A 24835-nucleotide genomic window follows, 5' to 3' on the forward strand; every position below is an offset into this window, starting at 1 on the left:
TCCTAAGCAACAAAACTAAGGAGGTGTGACCTTAGCTTAGGTGCATTTACAAAAGTTTACGCGAATACTAATCGTTTCAGTCGTTTAACTTAACCGGCAGGTCTCCAAAGGGCTGTCTTTATTATTCACAGGCTTTGGCGCAAACCCGTTCAACCTGCTTGGCTGTCTAACAATGGCATCCCCATTAACCGTCGCCTCTTTTCCGGCGAGCCCCCCCCCCCCCCATGGGGAACTTGAGTAGTTTTGCGTGGTGAACTCCCGCCTGCCCCGTTCATCGGGGTTATTTTAGCAACACCATGCCCCAGACTTAGACCATCTCCACCCAACTCTTTGATTTTGCCCAGGTGGCTGGCCCTTTCATCAGTCCCCTTCAGGCTATTGGTGTTTGATTCAAACTCTTCGCTCAAGTAGCATGTCGAAGGCGGCCTTTTCACACCCCATCCTGGCATAACAATAGAGTGTGGGGCCCCGCTATTCCCCGGCTCATTCTGTGAGCGATCTGCCAAGTTTAAGATTTCTTCCTTCAATTTGGAAACTACAGACTTTTCGTTTCCTTCGCTAACAATCCTCACCCCCCCATTCTTAAATTCGGCGTTAACTTTGAACACTCCTTCGAGTACAGACGCCGGAGAACACACACTTCCCCCGGTTACCAAGATTAACCCCTTTCCTACTGAACCAAGTCCGTCTGACCCACAAGGACGGATGCCCCGTTCCACTGGGTCAGATACCTCAGACTTCTTCTGAGCTCCGTTACTAGGTTCAGCCCCTCGGGCATCCCCATCTCGGACACACTCAAATGGGACATTGGCCTCTTCCAGGCTTTCAACACCCGTACCTTTTTCAAATTCTAACCTCCCCCGATCCTCCCAGTTACTCTCTGGGCAGCTCCCACCCGGGGAAGGCGCAACCCTGCGAGCTGAAACAACCTCCTCGGCCTTTTCAGCAGACTCCTTCGAGGCAAGGGTATCCTTTCCATCTAGGACTGCCCTCCTCTCATTATCGGGAACACCTTTAGAACTCTCAAGTTCTTCAAACAATTCTGCCAAACCAGACAGATCATCCATGTCCAACTCTGGACCTTTTAACAGCTTTACCTGTTTCTCATCTTTATTTCCTACCTTTAGGACCTTTCTCTTCGCTAAAGGCAGATCTATCTCCTTTCCCTTACGCCCTTTCACTTTACTACCCTTCGTCTTACCACCCTCTAAACCCGCATGGCACAGGGTCAGCAAAGACATCTCGGCCAAATCAAAACTGGCCAGATTTAAACTGCTCTCATTCACAGCTCTCTCTCTCGACAGGCTGTGAGTGACTGCGCCAGCGAATTGGTCCTTGGGCGCTAGGGACGGGGCCACCATACTCGCCGGTCGCCAGGTCAGCAGCATGGCTGACCAAACCTTACCCCCGCTAAGTCATTTCCCAGCAGCATGTCCACGTCAGCTCTCGGGAATTCTGAGGGCACCCCTATTTCAACTGATCCATACACCAGCTCACAATCCAGGATGACCTTATATAAGGGCACCATTTCTATCCGTTTATTTATTCCTTCCACCTTTACCATGCCCATTTCCCAACCAAATTCTAGTACCTTACGGCTAACCAGGGATAGTTCAGCGCCCGTATCCCTCCAGATTCGTACGGGAACTGGTGTGTCTCCCTCCGTCACAGACATGGTTCCATGTGACAGACAACTCCCAGAGCCCTCTCGTACTCTGTCTACCCTCGGCTCTCTGGTCGATTTGCTGATTACCACGGCACACCCGATAGGGACTGTGGTTTTCCCTCTTCCTATCTTCTTCCTCGGAGCAAACCATCGAGATGCAATGTGCCCCTCCTTTCCACAATTAAAACAGGTCAAACCCGGAACCCTCTGGCCGTCTTGCCTTTCCCCCTCAACCTTACCGCTAGCTCCCGATGGGACCTCTGCCTCACTCGTCGGACTTTCTCAATCGTTCCCACGGTCTCTCTGAGGACCTTTATTCAAGGGAGTCTTTCTCTTGTGGGTTAGGGCATATTCGTCCGCCAACCTGGCAAATTCTGAAATGGACTTATCCGGCTTCTCATTCAAATACACCTGGATCTCCTCCGGAACACAACTTTTAAATTCCTCAATCAAAAATAACTCCCTGAGATGCCCATAATCCTCGCCCACTCTTTCTGCGGTGCACCAACGGTCCAAGAGCACCCCCTTCTCATGGGTTAGCTTGGTATACGTTTGATTCCACCCTTTCCTTAAATTTCTAAACTTTTGTCTATAGGCCTCAGGTACCAATTCGTAAGTCCAGAGAATGACCTTTCTTACCTCATCATAATTCTCCGCTCCTCCCTCTCCCAGGGACAAAGCCGCATATGCTCGTTGGGCTTTCCCCTTTAACGCACTTTGTAACAACGCCACCCACTGCTTTTTTGGCCACTTCTGATTTACTGCCACCTTTTCAAAAAGCAAGAAATAGCTATCGACATCTGTCTCCTCAAACGGGGGCACCAATCTCAACTCCCTACTAACATTAAACCGCTCTGCTTGGTCTAACCCTTGATCTCTTCGCTCGTTCTTCATCTTCTCAATTTCCCAGTCATGTTGCCTCTGTTTCTCTTTCTCGGCCCGTTCCTTCTCTTTCTCTTCTGCTTCTAGCTTCTTTAGGTGAATTTCATGCTGTCTTTGCCTTTCCCTCTCTCTCTCTTGCCTTTCCCTCTCTCTCCCTCTTGCCTTTCCCTCTCTCTCTCTCTCTCTCTCAGCCACTTCCAGCTCTTTTAACTTAATTTCACGTTCCAACTTTAATTTCTCCACCTCTAACTGAACCGTCCCACTTGATGGTACTTTGTCAGGGATATCTTCCAATACCTCATCTTCAAACACATTCTTCTCAACGTAATACTGAGTTATGTCCCTTCGTACCTCCCACTTTTTCATGGACAACCTCACTTCTGTGAGGTTCAACCCCTTCGCTAAATTTAACAAGTCTGATTTTGTGGCCGCCTCTAGAGCCCCCACCCTCGGGTTTTCCATAAATTCACCCACGTCCATCTTTGCTGGTTTCCCGTCTGGCCACCCGCGTAACCAGATTCAAGTTTTTGATTTACAAGCCCGATTCACTGGCCTCCCAATTTGGTATCAAATCCCGAGACGAGAACCCCAACTGTTACGTATCCCGTAACTGGAGAACTTACCAGCAAAGATAGAGAGGTCCGTTGAAGTCTGATGTCACTATTTTCAAACGTTTTTATTGATAAAGGGACACAAAAGTAGGGTTAATACATACATTCAGATAGTGCACATCGTCAACACTCAATCTAAAGCGCGGTTATAGTAATAATCATCATTAAGAAGTGAGCTCTGCTGTTGTCTAGGGGTTAATAGATTGTCCGTTGGAAATATAAAAGTCACTCAGAAAGTCTGCAGGCCTCAGCACTTTGAAAATCGCTGGGTTTCACATGGGGCGACCGAGAGAGAGAGATTGGGGGAGAAAAGAAAGAACTTGCCGAGTCTTTATGAATCTTGCGTGAAATCGGGGGAGCGTTGGTTTCCTCTCCCCGATGTTAGATAAAAGCGGTTTTCTGTGATTCCAGCCACAAATTCCAATCCCTGAATCTAACGCATGTGTCTTCCTTCAGAATGGCATCCCACTGCTGCGGGATCACTCTCTCGTGTCTTCTTGGTGCGTCTGAGGAGGCTGTCCCCCTGAGACTCTCCTTTATACTTCCTCACGGGGTCGCAGGTGTCAATCAGGTTGGGATGATGCAAACTCTCTCTCAACCAGCCCACCTTGCCTGAGGGCTTTTCACGTGGTCTCTATGAGACAATAGTCGCTGTCGTCTTATTCTGTATCCCGGGTGGGACGTGCAATTTGGCACGTCTCTCTCTCTCTCTCTCACTCCCTGGGTCTACTGACCCCCCCATCAACGGGTGCTCTTGCGATTCTCACAAAGGGGGGGTGGGGGCTGGGTTCATAACACAGCCAACACCATGTATTCTTAGATAAGGGGCCCAAAATTGCTCACAATACTCCAAGTGCGGTCAGACCAATAAAGAAATTTAACACTCCAATGTGAACAAATAAAGTACTTATTGGTTGAACAGAGTGCTAAATGATTGCCAGGGCAATAGAAAAGTAGCAGATTTTGCTCTTGAATATTTATAAGTACTCTTAGACAAGGCAACTATTGACATAACCAACCAAGTTTGCATTCAAATTCTTAATTCATCACACTGTTTATCAATTGTAATATATACCAATGACATTACTTACATTTCCACAGATTTATGTTTTCTTCTGATTTCACAAATTTATGCCTTATCTCCTTCGTATTTTTCAGTGGCGCCCAAGTTTAAATTGGATGAATCCTTTAAAAGCTTCATGATCATCAAAGAAGGCAATTCATTTCAAGTCCAATTGCCATTTCAAGTGAGGAGCTTACAATGTCTGGTATATTTATTGCTTCCTATTTTTAAATTATAGATTGCAAGTTTAATTTTTTTGCACCTTTTTAGGCATCACCTCCTCCCGAAGTAATTTGGCTCAAAGATGGATCACCTTTGAGAAAGCAAGTTGCAGTAACCAATACCAATGATGGCACTCAGCTTTTTATTCCAGCCTGTCAAAGATCTGACTCCGGAATTTATTCCATAATACTGAAGAATCCTTTTGGACAAGATTCGTTTAGTTTTGAGATAAGAGCAACAGGTATTTAAACATCTTTGGTTTCATTCCTGCATATAACTGAAGTGACTCCAATTACATGAATACGCTAAAGATGGAAGAGACTTTGCCCAAGATAGGGTTCCACCTGTCCTTATCTACCTCCCCACAAGCATCTGTATCCAGCACATAATTCTCCATACTTCTGCCATCCCCAACGGGATTCCACCACCAAGCACATCTTTCCCTTCCCCCACCACATTCTGCAAGGATCGCTCCCTACGCAACTCCCTTAGCCACTCATCCCTCCCCACTGATCTTCTTCCTGGTACTTCCCCTTGCAAGTAGAACAAGTGCCACAACTGCCCCTACACCACCTCCCTCACTACCATTCAGGGCCCCAAACAGTGCTCCCAACATGGCCTCCAGTATATCAGTAATACACAACGTAAATTGAGAAACCACTTCGCTGAGCACCTACACTCTGTCTGCCAGGAAAAAGTGGGATCCCCCATTAGCCACCCATTTCAATGCTCCTTCCCATTCCCATTCTGACATGTCAGTCCATGGCCTCCTCTGCTGCTGCAATGAGGCCATGTTCAGATTGTAGGAACAACACCTTATATTCTGTCTTGGTAGCCTCCAACCAGATGGCATGAACAGCAATTTCTTGAACTTCTAGTAACTGCCTCCCCCACCCCTTCAGCATTCCCCATTCCTGTTTCCCTCTCTCACTTATCTCCTTACCTGCCCATTACTTCCCTTTGGAGTTCCTCCTCCTTCCCTTTCTCCTGTGGCCTTCTATTCTCTCCTCTCAGATTCCCCATTCTCCAGCACTTTATCGTTCACCAATCAACTTCCCAACTCTTTCCTTCACCTCCTCCCCCTCTCCCAGTTTCACCTATCACCTACGACCTTGCACTTCTCCCTCCCCTACCCCCACCTTCTTACTGGGACTTCTCATCTTTCTCTCCAGTCCTGAAGAAAGGTCTCAGCTTGAAAAGTCAACTGTTTACTCTTTTCCATAGATGATGCCTGGCCTGCTGAGTTCCTCCAGCATTTTGTGTATTTTGCTAAAAGATGGAAGAACTCATCTTGGGGTTGCTGGAGTCAGAATCTATAGTCTTTGTCTCCAATAAGTTAAAGAATGTGCTGATAGAACTAATCTCATAATCTCAGAATGTCTAATTCATTTGACACCTGGTAACTACTGTGATTATGGCTGCTTAGGGAAATCTGGTAATTAATTTATGCACAGCAAGTTTTTACAAATGGCAATTGGATAAGCAGCAAAAAATTGCATTTATTTTTTACCTTTTAATCTAGAAAAATGCCCTTATGTACTTCTAGAGATAGTGCAAAATAGGAGGGTTCTGTCAATGAATCTTCAATGCTCCCCCTAAAGCACTACCATAAAATTTGCAAGTACCTCCAACTAGAAGGTACTAGATGTATAAACACTGCTGCCTCTTACTAGCACTTCATGACTTTTAGCAATGTCTTTCTCATGAAGGCACAGATTAAACAGATATTATTTCTCTCACAGGTTGAGATCAGAGAATTGCTTCCTGATCAGACGAGGTGTATTTAGCCTTCTGCAAATGTTGATTTCTTCCTTTTGTCCTGCATTTTCCAAGAGCTTATCATAAGTCCCCATTAACCGCCCACATCTGTTTAATGCAGAGATTTAAAGTCAAAACTCTAGCATCTACTGGACCAGTAGACTTCATTAACTTGAAACTACTGCAAAATGCAAAAGAAAAACTTCAGCAAACGCGGGAGCAATTAGAAAAAAGCAATTAGTAACCAATCTGTGAGTAGTAGATGATATCATTTCTGTATTGCCAGTTTGGGGATAGAGGGCGTTAGGAGTGGGCTCTCCTTCCTGTCGTGAAATAGCTGCTGAGAACCATGTTTGCTTAAGGCTGCTCACTAGACAAATAGCTGGCTCCAAAATAAAAGCACTGGCGCCAAACTACTGTTATCTAGGAAGTTACATCCTGTCTGTTCTCACATTAATATATTCATAAATATGGCATTTAATACAATTGGTATCACAAATGCGCATGAGCCCCTGAGATACTTCAATACATGCTGAACCCAAATGAAGGCACCATCCACCCATTCTTCATACTGCTACATTACAACTAAGTCTTTTAGGGAAGGAGCACTATTATAGTTAAGACAGACACGTAACAAAATCATAGCTATGAGCTTCAGTGGAAGGGGTTTTGAGACAGGGACAGTATCAGGAGATACTGGAGATTTATATCAGGCTATAAATATTAGACACAATGATGGAGCTGACATGTAGTCAGAATCTAATCCACAGATCAGTACAGCCTCTCAGTTTATGGTCTATCTGCTTCAGTCTCAGATAGTCATGGAGACGTGGGGATGGCAGTTTCTATGCTAGGGACAAAATATTGCACAGGACTTAATATAATGGCTTCATCCCACCAAATATTTAGCAAGAACAAATTTTAGCTTACCCACGAATGGTTGTTGGATGGCTCACCTGCAATATCAGAGACTGTGGGAGAAGTGAGACAGAGTGTAATTAAACAGATCTGAGAGTCTTCGACATATACACTGTAATGTGTGGATCTATTTCTTTTAGAGCACTAACCCCCACCCTCTTAGCCCAATGTATTGATCTGTTGTCTGCACACGAGCTGTTGTCTACGCATGAGCATTGTCCTCTCTCTCTCGCTGCAAAGTGAATACACCAGTTAACGTCATCTCCTGCTTGCAACTTTTTATTTAATTGATATGTAGTTGTGCACAGACACCACAAATTGGCAACAAGTATAATCCTGAATGTCAGAAAATATCATGAACTGCACTGACAGTTATGGCGCAATTACAGGACAAAACAGTGAGAGTTAAGCAGTACAGAGAAGGCAATCATGGATGCTAACAAAGGAACATGTGAGTACCACTGAAAGACGCACTGAACTTAAAGTGAAAATAAAGTGGTGATGGCTTTAGTTGGAAAAGTTGTCAAATTTGATAGCACTAATGAAGGCTGGGAGTTGTATATCAAGAGGGTTGAACTGTATTGTAACGTGAAAAAAGCGGAGGAGCAAAAGAAAGCCCCCATCCTTCTTAGCCTAATGGACCCAAAAACGTACGTTCCCATGCACAACTTTAATACCTCCTGCAAAGCCAGCAAGCAAGACACTTGTAAAAGTTGTTACAATTATACAAAATCACTTGAGCCCTAAACCACTGATAATAGCTGAGAGATTTAGATTTTACAAAAGGAACCAAAGTATGAAAGCATTTCTGAATACATTACAGAACTGTGCAAACTTTCCAAGTACTGAGACTTCAGAGATAGACCTTCGGATGCACTAATGAGCAGGCTTGTACATGGCAAAAGAGGTTTCTATCCAAAAGAGACCTAACCTTAGAAGGGCATTGACCATTGCAATATCTTTATAGAGACTGCAGCAAAGGATGCAGCAGAACAACAGAAAAGGAGGTTAGAACGTGAAATGAACAAGATGTCCCTGAATGATGCACAAAACCAAAGATGTTATCGACATGGCAAATCCTCCCCATGATGCAATTGACTGTTGGTTCAAAGAAAAAGCCTGCAGAATATGTCACAGATAAGGTCACATAGAGAGAACGTGCAAGGCAGACAGAGAGCACAACCGAGTGAAAAGTCTCAAACACAAAACTAAGCAAATGCATAAAGTTACCAAATGTAAAACTGGTCCAGACAACATAGAGTCAGACGAAGGTGAACAGTCATGCCCAGGACTGCATAGTATTACTGAATCAAATCGCAATATAATATGGATCGCAATAGATGTGTCTGGTGTAAAACTGAAAATGGAGATGGACACAGGATCAACTTTGTCCATAATTCCAGAAGCTCACTACAACAGACTTGTTTTCTAAGACACTGTTAGAGAAGACCTCAGTGATACTAAAACATACACAGGCAAATAAGTGCCCCCCAAAGGCAAACTGAAAGTGAAGGTAAAGTATGGAGACCAAACATTGCAGTTAGAGCTTTATATATTGAAAAGTGGAGGGCCAGTGCTTTTCAGGCACGAATGGTTAAGAAAAATCCAACTGGAGTGACACTCCAAAGCTCTCCGTGTGACAGCAATAGGCATCGGCAGCTCAAATAGTAACACTAGCCAGAGTCTGGCACAGCTGCTTAATTCTAATAAGAAGGTATTTGAGAAAGTGATCGGTAAACTCAAAGACATGTAGGCCAGAATTGAACTGGATAAAACAGCAACACCAAGATTCCATAAAGCATGACCAGTGCTTTAAGCACCATGTCCTAAAGTTGATGCTGAACTGTAGAGTTTGGAGGCATCAAGAATTCTCTCCAAGGTTGAGTGGAGTGATTGGTCCACGCCCATCATCCTGGTGATCAAAAGGCTGAAGCCATTCACATATGTGAGGTTTTCAAGGTGAGCAAGGTACTGCATACTGTGCAGTATCCTCTGCCATGAATAAAAGGTATTTGTGCATCTTTGGTGGACAGGGAGATGTTTTCAAAGATTGACATGTCATAAGTCTATCTGCAAATGGCAATTGAGGGATTGGCAAAAATGATGAAAAGCACCTCCAGAACCTTCGTAAGGTGTTTACCAGGCTGAGTGGGTATGGTCTGTGTGCAAAAGAGATAAATGTGAGTTTTTCAAAATGGTATCTCATACTGTGGACATGTTATTGACAAACATGACTTACATAAATCACAGGTACCCAAACTGGAAACTATGTCAAAACTCAGGTCATATTTGGGCCCTGTAAAATACAACCACAGGTGTCTCATAAACATGCTGCACCCATTGAACGCACAATGAGCAAAATGGGTATGATCACAAAGACTACAACCCAGTTACAACGTTGGACATTGTTCTGAGGGGCCCAGTCTTATGACATAGAGTTCAAGGGTACTAAACAACACAGCGATGCCGATGACTTGTCATGTTTTCCACTGTTGGCAACTCAAGAAGGAAAATCTTCAAAACCGCATTGGTGGACCAATTGTTGGTAACAAATTCAGAAATACAAAGAAAAGCAAGGAATGACCCACCGTTGTCAAAGTTCTATGAAATCACCATGCGAGGATGGTGAGTTCAGGGTAACCCTATGTTTCCCAAGTTCTCAGTGAGACAAGATCAAAGAATGCTGGTATTGTGGATCTCGTGTTGTGGTTCCCTCTAACTAAGCACCAGAGTGTTAGAAAATCTGCATGAAGGACACCTGGGAGAAGTCAAGTTGAAGAGTCTCACCCAGATTTACGTCTGGTTACTGGGAATAGATAAACAGATTGACAATTTGGCCAAAAATTGTTCAGGATGTTAAAAAGTTCAAAATGCACCCCAACAGGCACTGCTACACCCAAGACACTGGCTTTTATCACCATGCAAAGAGTACATATAAACTTTGCTGGGCCATTCATGGACTCCATGTTTCTAATTGCTTTGGACGCACATTTGAATTAGCCGGAGGTTATACCTATGAATTCAACCATCACACAAAGACAGCCTTTGCTCTGAAGACTCCCCTCTGGTCACCAGAAACTGCTTACCAGAACAAATTGTGAGTGACAATGGACCACAATACATGCCAGAAGAATTTCAACTGTTCATGAAGAAAAATGGCATCAGACATTTCAAGTCAGCTCCTCACCACCCAGCACGAATGGGTTAGCTGAAAGATTTATCCAAACCTTCAAGAGGTCTATTAAAGTGATGGACAAGGAAGACATTTCTCTACACACAAGCTGGTCAGCTTCCTTTTTGTATATCGGAACTCAGTTTGTGCAACAACAAATCAAACACCTGCAATGCTGTTCGTGAGCAGGAATCTGAGATCTCATATAGACCTCCTGAAACCGGACAGAAGTACAGAATAAACAGTTCAGCCAGTTGCCAAGTGAAGCAGCAAGGAGCTTCGAGATTGGACAGGAAGTCCTAGTGTATGATTACTGAGAAGTCAAGTGGACACATGGTAGGATAGCTACAAGAAATAAACCACTGATGTCAACCATGGATGTTGGAGATCAGACATGGAGACATCATGTGGACCAGATACAGGGTGTGCAAATAAACACACCTGAGTCAATCGATAGCATCCACCAAGATAGACACATTATAGTCATTGGACTTATCTCTCAGGGATGATCAGGTCACTGACAGCAATATGACACCAGTAACCAAGAACACTCTTGGACAAGACACCTACCAGACCTGATGTTACTCCACAGGTCCAGAGGCACTACAAGAATGCTATCACTGACAAGACACCTGCCAAACCTGATGCCACTCCAGAGGTCCAATCCTGAAAGGTACAGAGCGCCACCCAAAAGACCGAACCTTTAGAACTGTGAAGTTAATTATGGACTGTTACTGTGAAAGCATGTTTATTTGGAACATGGATTTGTCAAAGGGAAATTGAACGTTTTGTGCATATACAGTATTATGTTACAATGGTTGAAAGGGGGAGGAAGTGTAATACATGGATCAATATCTTTTAGAGCAATGACCTCCCCCAACACTATGTGTTGTTATGTTGTCTTCACATGCGCTATTGTCCACGCATGAGCATTGTTCTCTCTCTCTCCGTCACTGCAACGTGAATACACCAGTTAAAGCAGTCTCCCGCATGTGTGTTTTTATTTAATTGATATGTAGTTGTGCATAGGCACAACATATGTGCAACCTAACATTATAAGACGGTAAGACATAGAAGCAGAATAAGGCTATTTGGCCCATTAAACCTGCTCTACCATTCCATCAGGGCTGATTTATTGTACTTCTGCTGCCTTCACCCGATAGCCTTTGACACCCTTACTAATCAAGGACCTATCAAACTTCACTTTAAAAATACCTAATGACTTGGCCTCCACAGCCGTCTGTGGCAATGAATTCCACAAATTCATCACTCTCCAGCTGAAGAAATTAATTCCGATCTCTATTTCAAAGGGACGTCTTATTCTGAGGCTGTACTCCCTGGTCCTAGTATCATCCTCTCCACTTCAGCTCCATCCCAGCCTTTTGATATTTGATAGGTTTGAACGGGAACCCCACCCCCCCCCCCCAACTTCTTCTACATTCCATCAAGTACATGCCCCAGAGCCATAAAATGCTCCACATACATTAACCCTTTCATTCTGGATAATTCTAGTGAATCTCTTCTGGATCCTCTTCAATGCCAGCACATCCTTTCATAATACTCCAAATGAGGTTTGACCATTGCCTTATAAAACCTCAGCATTCCATCCTTGATTTTATATTCTAGTCCTCTCAAAATAAATTGTAATTTGGACGAGAATTGGAGGCACACAAGGGTAATGTATTTCTAGCAATATCTCTGCCATGATTATTCTAAAGAATGGTACTTCACAAGGTTACATCCTCAACCCCCTCCACTCTATTCCTGTACACTTATGACTGTGTGGCCAGACTCTTATTTACAAATTGTCAAGCGATACCACTGTAGTGGACTGCATCTCCATTAACAATGAGCTGGATTATAGGAAGGAGATAGAGAGCTTAGTGACACGGTGTCATGAAAACAACCTTTTCCTCAACAGCAACTGGTCATTGACTTCAGAAAGGGGTATGGTGTATTTGCTGCTGTCTATGTCAATGGTATTAAGGATGAGAGAGTCAAGTTCCAAGGCGTGAGCATCAGCAACAGTTCTTGTATGACAAGATGGACTTTTGGCCTCCCATTATGATATTCTTTATGATATTGCACATTTTCATTTATCCGCACTGCACTTTTTAGATAGCTTTACACTTTATTCTGCATTTTTGCTCATTTACCTTGTTCTAGTCCAAAGCACTCTGTAATGATCTGACCTGTATAAATAGTATGTAAAACAAACTTTTGACTGCATCTTGGTATATGAGACAAATACAAACCTGTAACAATATATAAGAAAATAGCCCCAAAAATTCTTTCAGTCATGCTCTGAGATCTCAAGTGTCTGCACTCTGAATTTGACAGCCTCCCTCAAGACCTGAAAATGAGGGCAATTAGTGGAAATTCTCATGAGTGCCATTTTATCATGATGGAAAGGCCAGTTTCAGGGAACTGCTTGCAAAGCAGCCCAAGCTGTGATTTATCAGCAGAAAAATAATTCTGTTCAAACATTCTGGAATCTTTCAAGTTGGTTAGGTGGATGTAAATGTGATTGTTCACAAAATAATCCTTTAGGATGTAGACTCTTGGACAGTGCACGCCAATTTGTAATGGCATCCTTCTACCTCATATGAATTTAAAGAGTAGACTTACCCTCTTGTGTCTGTAAGTCATGAGGGTTTGGCATGAGTAATTATGAATTATCTGTACCATGCATGAAAAATGTTACTGGATACAAATGATTAAAACGCTGAAATTATTTTTATCTATAACTCTGACTTATTATTCTGCAGCAATCCCCAAACCTCCGGGGCTCTTGACACTTAATGAGAATGTCCCAAATACAGTGACAGTTTCTTGGGAACCATCCAGAGATGAACCACTTGATGACCATCTGCATTATGTTGTCAAGAAAAGAGATTCAAGCCGACAAATGTGGCACACCATTGGAGATAACATCTTCAACAATAAATTCACAGTCATAAATGTGATTCCAGGCCGTAAATACTACTTCAGGGTTCTGGCAAAAAATGATCTGGGTTATAGTGATCCTTCAGACATGGTGGAGCCATGGGGCATTACAAAGCAAAGAGGTACGTCATTTTTGTGACCATTTTATGTTTTTCTAATTGTTGCAGCATTTAAATCAGGTCTCTCAGATTTAAATTCCATATTTTTAACATAGTTGTTCTGCACTTTCAGCATATCAGTGAAAGAACTGCTCTACATTTATAATAATGACAATCTCAAACCTGAATAGAATGCCTTGAATTCATTCTAAATCAGCAATGCTAATCTTCCGTTCATAAAACTGATCCACATTCTTTGCTGCTTCTGAAATTTGTTCCATTGACTTCAATGGAGCCAAATTTCAGTAACAGACTACACCACCCAGGTATGGCTATAGATCATGTTTAACATCAAAACCTGAAGCTAGATTTCTAGACATGGAAGAAATAGAAATAAGAGATATAAACTTACAAACTGAAGATCTGTGCAAGAATAATGACAGGATTTCTACAGCAGTCACAAAATCTCCGGTTATTTGTTACTCTGGTTAAAAACAAAGAAATAAATGCTTGAAGCATACTCTGATACATATAGACATCCCTCCAAACCTCCGTGATATTTCCTCTTCCCAGAATTTTGTCCCATTTATGCCAATTAGGCAAACAAAATCCTTTTTGAAGAAGCTTATAAATATAAACTGAATCAGTGATGCACCATCAATAACTCACACTGAGACGTAAGGCGAGATATCGGCTTTTATTGACTGGAAGAAGGAACCAGGAGTGAGTGTCCATCATACTATGTCCTGGAGACTGAGGCTGAGCGTCAGGCCTCAGATCGCCTTTATACAGGGGCCTGTGGGAGGAGCCACAGGAGCAGTCAGCAGGGGACGTGTCCAGACAGGCACATAGTTCACCACAATCAGTGAGTACCCGAACAGTGTTGTGAGGTGTTGCATTTCAGGGGGACAAACCAGGGTAGGTCTTACACAGTGACCGGTAGGGCACTGATGAGTACAATACAGGCAGTCCCTGGGTTACAAACGAGTACTTGTCCTGAGCCCGTCTTTAAGTCAGATTTGTATGTAAGTCGGAACAGGTACATCCGGTATTATTTAGCTTCAGTTAGTCAAACGTTTGTCTTAGTATATAGCATATATTTTACCTTTCTATGCATATAAAACTTAAGAAACGTATGCACTGTATTTCAATAATTAAACCACTGCGTTGCTTAGTAATAATTGCAGCTTTCATCAGGACAGGGCCTTTCACATGCTCCATTATTCTCACTTTATCCTTTAAAATTGTTCCGATCTTTGATTGACTGTAGCCTAACACTTTTCCAATGACTGATGACCTCTTTCCGATCGCTTTATTATTTCCACTTTATTTTCAATTATGATTGTTTTCTGTCAACGGAACAGAAGCACTGCAGATTCAGCAGGAGCCACAGGCGGTGGGTCCTGAGCGCCCCAGGTCCTAAAGTCTATCACACTGAGATAGGTTAAATGGGACAAGTGGGGACGGTGCTGGCCCAAGTACACTAAAACATCTTAAACATAATAATAAAAGTAACTACATACAGTTCCATCGATGTCTTGCATACCGGAAGGGACTCTCGTGAGGTGACATTATGATTGACCTGGTGCTGGAGAGACAGGGTTTGATTCTGCTGCTGGAGAGGGCAGGTTTACCACTGGAGTCGATTTCTTGAAGTAGGTATCACGGGAGGCTTGTACAGACCTTTTCTTTTTATCGTCATAAATGGCCTTGTAGCAGCTGATGTTCTTGTTAGCTGCACGGTAAACTTTGGTGAACCTCTCTGTATTAGGATCTTGCTCCTCTAACTTTGCCATCCCTGCTTCAATGAGATGAAAGTCTTCAGCTAACATTTTCGTCACAAACTTTTTCAGTTCCGGAGTTCCTAGGTCACAGTCTTCTTCTTCTTCCTCAAATGCTACCATTTTTCCAAAATAAGCTAGTCTCATCTTCATTAAATATTTGGTCTGGCAAATAACCTCCCTCCTCAATAATTTTTTTCAACATTTCAGGAAAATCACTTGCAGCACTTACATCGGCACTCACTGCTTCACCTTGTACTTTAATATTATGTAAACTTGCCCTCACTTTGAAAAGACTGAACCAATCCTTACTCGCAACAAATTCTTCATCACAAGCACCTTCACTTGCAGTATGTGCAGCTTTTAAATCATTGAAAAGGCTTCGAGCCTTTTCTTGCAGTAAAGTAAGGCTAATAGGAATATCATGCTGATTTTGATCATCTAACCTAATTATCAATAGCCTTTCCATTTCAATAATCAAACCACTGCTTTGCTTAGTAATATAGTAATTGTAGCTTTCATCGGGGCAGGGCCTTTCACATGCTCCATTATTCTCACTTTATCCTTTAAAATTGTTCTGATTGTTGACCGACTGCAGCCTAATGCTTTTCCAATGACCAATGGCGTCTCACCTCTTTCCGATCGCTTTATTATTTCCACCTTATTTTCAACCATGATCGTTTTCCTTTTCTTTGATGCATCACCAGCACTTGCATCGGATTTATGCTTTGGGGACATGGTTACAAGGCTAAATAAAAGAAAGATTTAAGCCAAATACAAAGCTACACACAGCACTGTGTTAACAGCATCGTGATCCGACTTGAAATGGCGGGACAGCATTCACCTTCCACGAGGCGATGAACCGCTGAAGCCGCGCAATGTTTTCATGAGCGTCACAATGTAGTGCATGCGTTCGTTACCACGAACCATTGTATTTAACTTGGATTTTCAATATAATAGGCTTTGTGGCAGGCTGTCTGTAAGTACGAGTTGTTTGTAAGTCGGACATTCATAACTCAGGGACTGCCTGTAGGAAAAAGGGATCGGGGAATACAATTGAAACTGGCATCACAGGTTACAAAGAAAGCTTTCGGCATAAATCAAAGTATTGAGTATAGGAGTTGATCTATTATGCTGACGTTGTTTAAGGTGTTGGTGAGGCCATTATTTGGAGTACTGTGTACAGCTGGGTCACTTACCTACCAAGAAAGATGTCAATAAGATTGAAACAGATATCAACAAGAACACTGCCAGGACTCAAGGACCTGAGTGATAGGGGAAGGTTGAACAGGTTAGAACATCATTCCCTACAGTGCAAGAGAATGAGGAGAGACTTGATAAGGGGTATTCAAAATTATGATAAGATAAACACAAGCAGGCTTTTTCCGCTGAGGTTGGGTGAGACTAGAATGAGGTCATGGATTAAGGGTAAAAATTAAATGTTTAAGGGGAACATGAGGGGGAATTTCTTCACTCGGAGAGTGGCGAGAATGTGAAACGAGCTGCCAGCGCAAGTTGTGGATGTAGATTTAATTTCAACATTTAAGAGAAATTTTAAAGTATGGGAGGGGAATGGAAGGATATGGTCCAGATGCAGGTTAATGGGGGTAGGCAGATCTATTGTTTGGCAGGTCCAAAGGGCCTGTTTCTGAGCTGCACTGTTCTGTAACTCTAATGCTTATCTATCTTTGTTCCATTCCAAGACAATTGACAGCATTTCACATTTAAAAATAATTAAATATGAAGTGATATGATAAAATGCAAAAGCCAATTTACCAGAATAATTCAAAGATCATGCATTTCAGAGGGTCTGGTATTTGATCTCCTGGGAAGTAGGTCAAGTGGAGGTTTTATCGTGAAATTGGCAAGTTTAGGTCATCTGAACAGAGGAAAACAGTGCTCACTGACATGCATCAATGACGATTGGATATAGATTTAATGTGACTGGCAAAAGGTCTTGGATGGCGTGAGGAAGATCTCCTTTTTAACAATGAGTAGTTGTGATCTTGCAATGTGCAGGAATACCTTGCCCGAAGGTGTGGCAGTTGCAAAGTCAATTCTGACTTTTAATAACTGGCTAAATATTTGTAGATTTTTTAAAACATGTTTTGCAGCCTGGGAGAAAATACACACGCAGGACAACAAATACTTTTTAGTGTCTTAAATTCCTTTATCTCTTTTAGATGTTTTATTGCAGAAAGAGGGTACCAAAATAAAAATGACAAAATAAATTATAGTACCCACTATTATAATCTGTTTATCTTCAGACCACACCCTTGTTACGTATGCAGTAAGAAAATAACTATACAGAGTCAATACTGTAGTGGTAAATCTTAAAATACGAACACCGTTAGGATCCCACCAACCCTGTGCCTTATACATAACATTGAAAACATGAATAAATACATATGATCTTAACTAAGAGATATACTGTACTTACATTTGGAACACACGTGCTTAACTTCCAAACACATATAGGCTAGACCTTGAAATGAGTTCTTCTCGCTCACGGTACATGAACAGAGATTAACACATTCACATTACTCTGTTACATTCGCATTCAGTCATGAGGCAATAAAGAAAGACGAATAAACTTTGACAATATATTGTCTTGTAGTTGAATTACTAAAAAGCCTAACCTAGTAGGCCGATTAAGGAACTCCACAATCATGCAGTCCTGCACTGCTCAATGTACTCGCGAAAATCTAAAGCATCCACATGTAAAACACGTCAAATTACTAATATTCTAGATTTACACACAAGTATAAATGAATTTACAAGGCTATCATCAAATATTATTCACCTTTCCTCACCAAACCTGGGAAAAGCATTCGACCGTCGTCCTTTCTAGAACATGGCAACTCTTCATTCTACTCCACCCATGCGAAATGACATCACCGTTTTCTCTTAAAGGCACAGGCAGCTATTTCAGCATGACCAAGGTGAATACATAAGTGCACATTAACAATGCAAAAGATATTCAACGGTCACCTGGTTACATATGTAAAGCAATAAAAGAAAGGAGGAGGATGGAATAGGAGGAAGTGCATTACTGTGCGGGGGCACCGCAGGTTCATTGTGTTGTAAACATTCTGTGAGTTAATGCCCACGATACTGAAAAATTCATCCCATTCAAAAGAACTAGACTAAATGTTCAATGGATTTCAATCGAGCCAAATATCAGAAGAGGAGTGCAAAGCCCAGCTACATGCTACACTTTGCATTACTGCACCGATGAGAATTTATAGATCTTTGATTCTATGAATTATTTTCTGCTGTGACAAAGTACGAAAATGTTGAGATTAATGATCATGTTTCTTTTTCCAGATTCAATCACCTTAAAACTCCCCGACTACAAGGGTGTGAACAATATAAGTGCCCCTGAGTTTACAGTGAAGTTAAAGACTCATACTGCACCCACTGGATCTGATGTTTGCATGAGCTGTGCGGTTAAAGGGTACCCACCACCTAACGTGACCTGGTTCAAAGATAATATAAGTATCACAAACAATGCTAACTTCTGGTCAACAAATGTCTGTGGAGTTTGTTCCCTTTGCATCTTTGCCGCAAGCCCAAAACAATCTGGAGAATACATGGCCTTTGCAGAGAATATGGCTGGAAGAGCTACCTGCTCAACCAGGTTAAATATAAGAGGTAAAGACAGGGATTTCACATTTTATTATTTAGCTGTGTGAAATGTGGCTGGCTCATGTGATACTGTTCACCTCAATGAATTCTGAGCAATAAACAAATGCACTGTTTTGAAGTAAATCCATGAGATGAGGCCTTATTACATAAAATAAACTTAATCATTCAACTTACTTGAAATCTGGATGCAAACAACTTGATTCAGCTTGGCGAGAAATGAAAGCTGTAAACCAGAGTTATAATAGGTGATATTCTGCCACATTGCTCTATTCACTGCAAAATTTTGACTTTTATCAATGTGTTTCTGAATCTTGCTCACCACTGCAGTTCATTCATCAGAAGAGAGTGGCATATTCTATAATTAATTTAAGGCAATAAGGCATCGGATGCTGACACATTAGCACCCATTTTATTTTTTGAGAAGTTGAGATTTAACCCACTATCTACAAGCACGGTATGAAAGGGCAGAGACTCACGTATTCCTGGATATAACCCTGTTTAACTCAGCACAGACATAATTATCAACATGGATATTTTTTCAATAGACCAAACTGAATTTAATGCCAACCAGATACCTTCACAATGTATCATTATTTTAGTACCCCTTTAAGAACCTTCTCAAATAATTTGCTTAATTGTTAAATATGATTATTACTGTCACGTGTACCGACTGAGGGTACAGTGAAAAACTCAACTTACGTGATATTTATACAGAACAACTCATTACAACAGTGCATTGAGGAGGTTTGAGGGAAAGCAGTAACAGAGTGCAGAACAAAGTGTTGCAGTTACGCAGAAAGAGCAGTCCAGGTCAGCAATAAAGTGCAAAGTCATATTGAGGTGGTTTGTGAGGTCAGGAGACCATCTCATCATACCAGGGAACCATTCAATAGCTTTGTAACAGTGGGATAGAAGATGTCTTGTGCCTGATTGTATCGCTTTCAGGGTTTTGTAATTTCTGCCGTATGAGAGGAGGAAGAAGAGAGAATGTCCAGGTTGGGTGGGGTCTTTGATTATGCTGGTTGCTTTAACAAGGCATCAATAAATGTAGACAAAGTCCATGGAGGGGAGGCTTGCTTTGTACCGTGTTGAGAAGTTTCCTGCAGTCATAAAAAGAGCTGTTTTGCATCCAGATAGGATGCTTTCCATGGTGCATTGATAAAAATTGTTGTAAGTAAAAGGGGGCATGCCAAATTTCTTTTAGCCTCCTGAGGATGATGAGGTGCCAGTGAGCTTTCTTGACCATGGCAACAACATGGTTAGACCAGGACAGGCTATTGGTGAAGTTCATTCCAAAGAAATTAAAGTTCTTAACTCTCTGAAATTTAGCATGATGTAAACAGGAGCATGTGCACCTGAAGTCCGTGGCCAACCCCTGTTGCCCATTTCCTCGTGCAATAAAAGTTTATATTATTATAACAATATTTTAAATCGCTGATGTATGGGAACAATACAAACACAACAAAAATATTGTTTCACTTTGTTTTACAGACTGAAGCAACTCTACAAAGAGCTTTGGTAATTTTGAAAGGCCAAACTGGATGAAGAATACATTAGGTCACAACTTTACCACATGTCATTTCTGAGTGCTACATAACAGTATGATGCATTGTGAGTTGTTCATTAATTCATCTTAAAAAAAAGGCATAAAAATCAGCAAAAACAAAAAAAATTAATAAAATGATCTGGAGGAATTGTAAATTGTGCATTTAAGCAGATTACAAAACCTTTCACTTTGTTGTGACAACTTTTGACTCATGATTATTTTGTCAAAGTTTTTCTATATTCCAATAAAAATATTTAAGTTTCAGTAGTGTTAAGATGGCAAAAATAAATTCTGTTTTTGTTAACTGTTTTCTTCAAGCTGTGCACTGCCAATTCCATGATGTATTGTTATACTTCAAACCAGAAATATAAACAGTTCTACACTGGAAAACACTTTTAAGATATTTTTTCTGTATTAAATGGTGAGGATTTTTGCATTTAATAAAATTACAAGACCAGAAATTTGTTTACCTTTGACCATGAACTAGCCACTTCATTTCAGTATGTTACAAGGTTGAAAAGAAGGCAGCTCCTGATTTTGGACTATATTTCACTACATATCCCTGCTTTTGAGAAAATAACAAATATAGATATAATTTTACAAACACAAGGAAATCTGTCCCATTTCCCACACATCTGCCGTCACCCCATCCGCCCTCCACCCCACTTGTGATAGGGTTTCCCTTGTCCTCACCTACCACCCCAACAGCCTCCAGGTCCAACATATAATTCTCCATAACTTACGCCACCTCCAACAGGATCCCACTACCAAGCACATCTTTCCCTCCCCCCCCTTTCTGCTTTCCGCAGGGATCGCTCCCTATGTGACTCCCTTGTCCACTCGTCCCCCCATCACTTTCCACCAATCTCCCTCTTGGCACTTATCCTTGTAAGCGAAACAAGTGCTACTCCTGCCCTTACACTTCCTCCCTCACCACCATTCAGGGCCCCAGACAGTCCTTCCAGATGAGGCGACACTTCACCTGTGAGTCGGCTGGTGTGGTATACTGCGTCTGGTGCTCCCGGTGTGGCCTTTTATATATTGGTGAGACCCGACACAGACTGGGAGACCGTTTCGCTGAACACCTACGCTCTGTATGCCAGAGAAAGCAGGATCTCCCAGTGGCCACACATTTTAATTCCACCTCCCATTCCCATTCTGATATGTCTATCCATGGCCTCCTCTACTGTCAAGATGAAGCCACACTCAGGTTGGAGGAACAACACCTTATATACCGGCTGGGTAGCCTCCAACCTGATGGCATGAACAATGACTTCTCTAATTTCTGTTAATGCCTCTCCTCTCCTTCTTACCCCATCCCTGACATATTTAGTTGTTTGTTTTTTTCTCTCTCTCTGCCCATCACTCTGCCTGATGGAGCTCTCCATCTCCCTCTGGTGGTCCCCTCCCCCTTTCCTTCTCCCTAGGCCTCCCATCCCATGATCCTTTCCCTTCTCCAGCTCTGTATCACTTTTGCCAATCACCTTTCCAGCTCTTAGCTTCATCCCAACCCCTCCTATCATTTCGCATTTCCCCCTCCCCCTCCTACTTTCAAATCTCTTAGTATCTTTCCTTTCAGTTAGTCCTGACGAAGGGTCTCGGCTCGAAACGTCGACAGTGCTTCTCCCTATAGATGCTGCCTGGCCTGCTGTGTTCCACCAGCATTTTGTGTGTGTTGTTTATAATTCTACAAAGTAGTTACAACATATTTAAACTATAGGCTAATGTTTTATATTGATTTATTGTGGCATGGAAATTGTTCTAACATAAATATAGCTAGAGTGATCATGATTTCTTGTAATTTTACACACAAATTTAAATTCTACTAATGCCTTGTTAAAGTTCTTAATTTCCCTTTGCTGAATCATATAAATAAAATATTTCAAACTATAATGTTGATGTCCGTGACTCACGCAATGTTTTAATTTTGTATTGCGTCTCTCTAGTATAAGTAGCTTTGTGAAAAGATGATCCAAAATATCCTGTTTATTTTCAAAGTTCAAAGTACATTTATTATTGAAGTCTGTATGCTATATACAATCTTGAGATTTGCCTCCTTACAGGCAGTCACAAATCAAAGAAACCCAAAAGAACCCATTTGAAAAGAAGACCACCAAACACCCAATGTACAGGGGGAAAAAAGTGGTGTAACCAATAAAAGTAAGCAAATAAAATTCAGAAATGCAGTTCTTGAAAATGAATCCACAGCCATGAAACCAATCATCATTGCAGCCAATCCAGAAACCCATTAGTTGCAGGCCACAGCCTCAGTTCAGCGTAGAAATATGTACACCTGGTCGAACAGGGAGGTTTACTTGCCACTGTGCGGAACTGAGGTTTCTTTAGTTTACATTAATATTTCATACATGTGCTGTTTCAATATGAGGAGTGGAAGTGTGGGTTACCTAATTTGCAGATGACATGAAAATTGGTGGCATTGTGGTGGAGCTGTAGATAGTGCAGAGGGTTGTTATAGGTTGCAGTGGGGCACTGGCAGGACCCACAGATAGGTTGAGTTAAATCTGGAAAACTGAAGTAATTCACTTTGAAAAGTCTAATTTGAAGGCAGATTACAGAGTTAATGGTAGGATTCCTGGCAGCGTGCAGGAAAGGAGAGATCTTGAGGTCTATGTCCATGAATTCCACAATGATGCCACGTCATTTGATTAGGATTTTAAGAAGGCACACGGTGCGTTGGCTGTCATTAGTTGGGAGACTGAGTTCAAAAGGCACAAGATAGCATTGCAGCTCTAAAAATCCCGGTCAGGCCACACTTGGAATACTGTATTCAGTTCCATTCGCCTCATTATAAGAAGGCTGTGTAAGCTTTAGTGAGAGTGCAGAGGAGACTTATCAGAATGAAATCTGGACTAGAAAGCATGTCTAATAAGGATAGGTTGAGCAAGCTAGGGTTTTTCCCTTTGAAGTGAAAGAAAATGGGATGTGATGTGATAGAGGTTTACAAGATGATAAGAGGCACAGATTGAGTGGGTGGCCAGAGTCTTTTCCCCAAGATGGAAATAGCTAATGTAAGGGCCAGAACTTTAAGATGATTGGAGGAACATATAGAGGGAATGTCGGAGATAAGTTTCTACACAGCAAGTGGTGAGTATGCCAAGGGAGAGGCAGATATGTGTTTTAAAAACTCTTAGATAGGCATGCAGCACTTCATTTTTCTATCATCTATGTAGGAGGAGAGGGTTAGATTAATTTTAGAGCAGGTTGAAAGGTCAGCACAATATTGTGGGTCAAAGGCCCTGTAACTGTGTTGTAATGTTCTCTTTTCTATATTCTCTGGTGACATAACAAATGTCCTCAAACTCCTAAGGAAGCAGAGTTACTGCCGTGCCTTCTTTGTGACTGCATTTGTATGTTGGGCCCAGGACAGACCTTTAGAAGTTCTGAATCAGGTTTATTATCGCTGACACACACCATGAAATGAGATGCTTTATGGCAGCAGCGCAGTGCAAGCCATGAAAATTACAAGAAGTTACAGTTAACAAATTGTTAAATAATAGAGATTTAGTGTTCATGGGTTTGAGGACCAATCTGAAATCTGATGGAGGAGGGTAGATACAGTTCAGAAAATATTGAGTGTGAGTCTGCAGACACCTGAACCTCCATCCTGATGGTACTAATGAGCGGAGGGCACGCCCCGGATGGTGAGGGTCTTTACCTACTTAAGGCACTGCATTTTGAACATGTCCTCAATGGTGGGGACATCTGGGCCCATGTTGGTACTGGATGAGTCTACAATCTTCTGCAGCCTCTTTCGATCTTGTGCATTGAGACCTCCATGCGAGGGTTGCAACCAGTCAGAATGCTTTCCACCATACATCGGTAGTTTTGCTAGAGTCTTTAGTCGTCTACCAAATCCACTCAGACTCTGCCAGGGCGCCAGCGTGCACACAGTGATACTAATTAAGTAGCAAATCCTGAGGTGCAATCAAAGTTCAGGCAGAGATCAAAACATCTAGAGAAATCCAAAAACCGGAATTGGGAAACAGACAGAGTCGATATTCGTACGGACAGAGTTCAGATAGGAATGCTGGAAAGGCTCAGGAAAATTCACTGACAAAATCTGGCAACAAATAGGTGAAAACACAGGACTGAAATACACTGAGCAATAAACAGAAAGGCAGATGATAGGTGGAGCACAATGAGACACAGGTGGCAGCAAAACAGGTAACAATGAGAAACAGGTGAGAGGCGGAGTACTCAGTGATACAGGGGCCGCAGGAGAGGGGACAGGAGCACATGGCAATACAAGATCACAGACTGACAGCTAGGGGAAAACAAAAAGATGAAGTTCAACTGGAGGTCCTAACAAAGTCGAGCCACTGGTGTGCTTTCTGCATGATTGCATCAATGCGCCGGGTGGAGGACTCCCGCTCTGAGATGTCGACGTCCATGCTCACCCTTTCCACTGCTATCCCCTGGGTGTGTCCCTCCACCTTCCACTTCCTGCAGTCCACAAAGCATTGAGTGCAAGGATGATTTTGTGAAACCGCTCAACCAGATGAT

The 24835-nt window shown here is 42.1% G+C and overlaps 1 protein-coding gene across 1 annotated transcript in view; it reads left to right on the forward strand.

Annotated features, from left to right (window-relative positions):
• The window catches only part of LOC132381241 (immunoglobulin-like and fibronectin type III domain-containing protein 1), an 80857-nt gene extending 58666 nt beyond the window's left edge, over positions 1–22191 (forward strand). Inside the window, exons 20-24 of the mRNA XM_059950622.1 lie at positions 4318–4406; positions 4493–4685; positions 13061–13360; positions 18445–18771; positions 20257–22191. Coding sequence (XP_059806605.1) covers positions 4318–4406; positions 4493–4685; positions 13061–13360; positions 18445–18771; positions 20257–20261 — 914 coding nt within the window. The 3' untranslated portion in view covers positions 20262–22191. The remainder of the gene's footprint in view (positions 1–4317; positions 4407–4492; positions 4686–13060; positions 13361–18444; positions 18772–20256) is intronic.
• Positions 22192–24835: the final 2644 nt, after the last annotated feature.

This window comes from Hypanus sabinus, chromosome 25 (genome assembly GCF_030144855.1).
Source record: "Hypanus sabinus isolate sHypSab1 chromosome 25, sHypSab1.hap1, whole genome shotgun sequence".
NCBI lineage: Eukaryota > Metazoa > Chordata > Chondrichthyes > Myliobatiformes > Dasyatidae > Hypanus > Hypanus sabinus.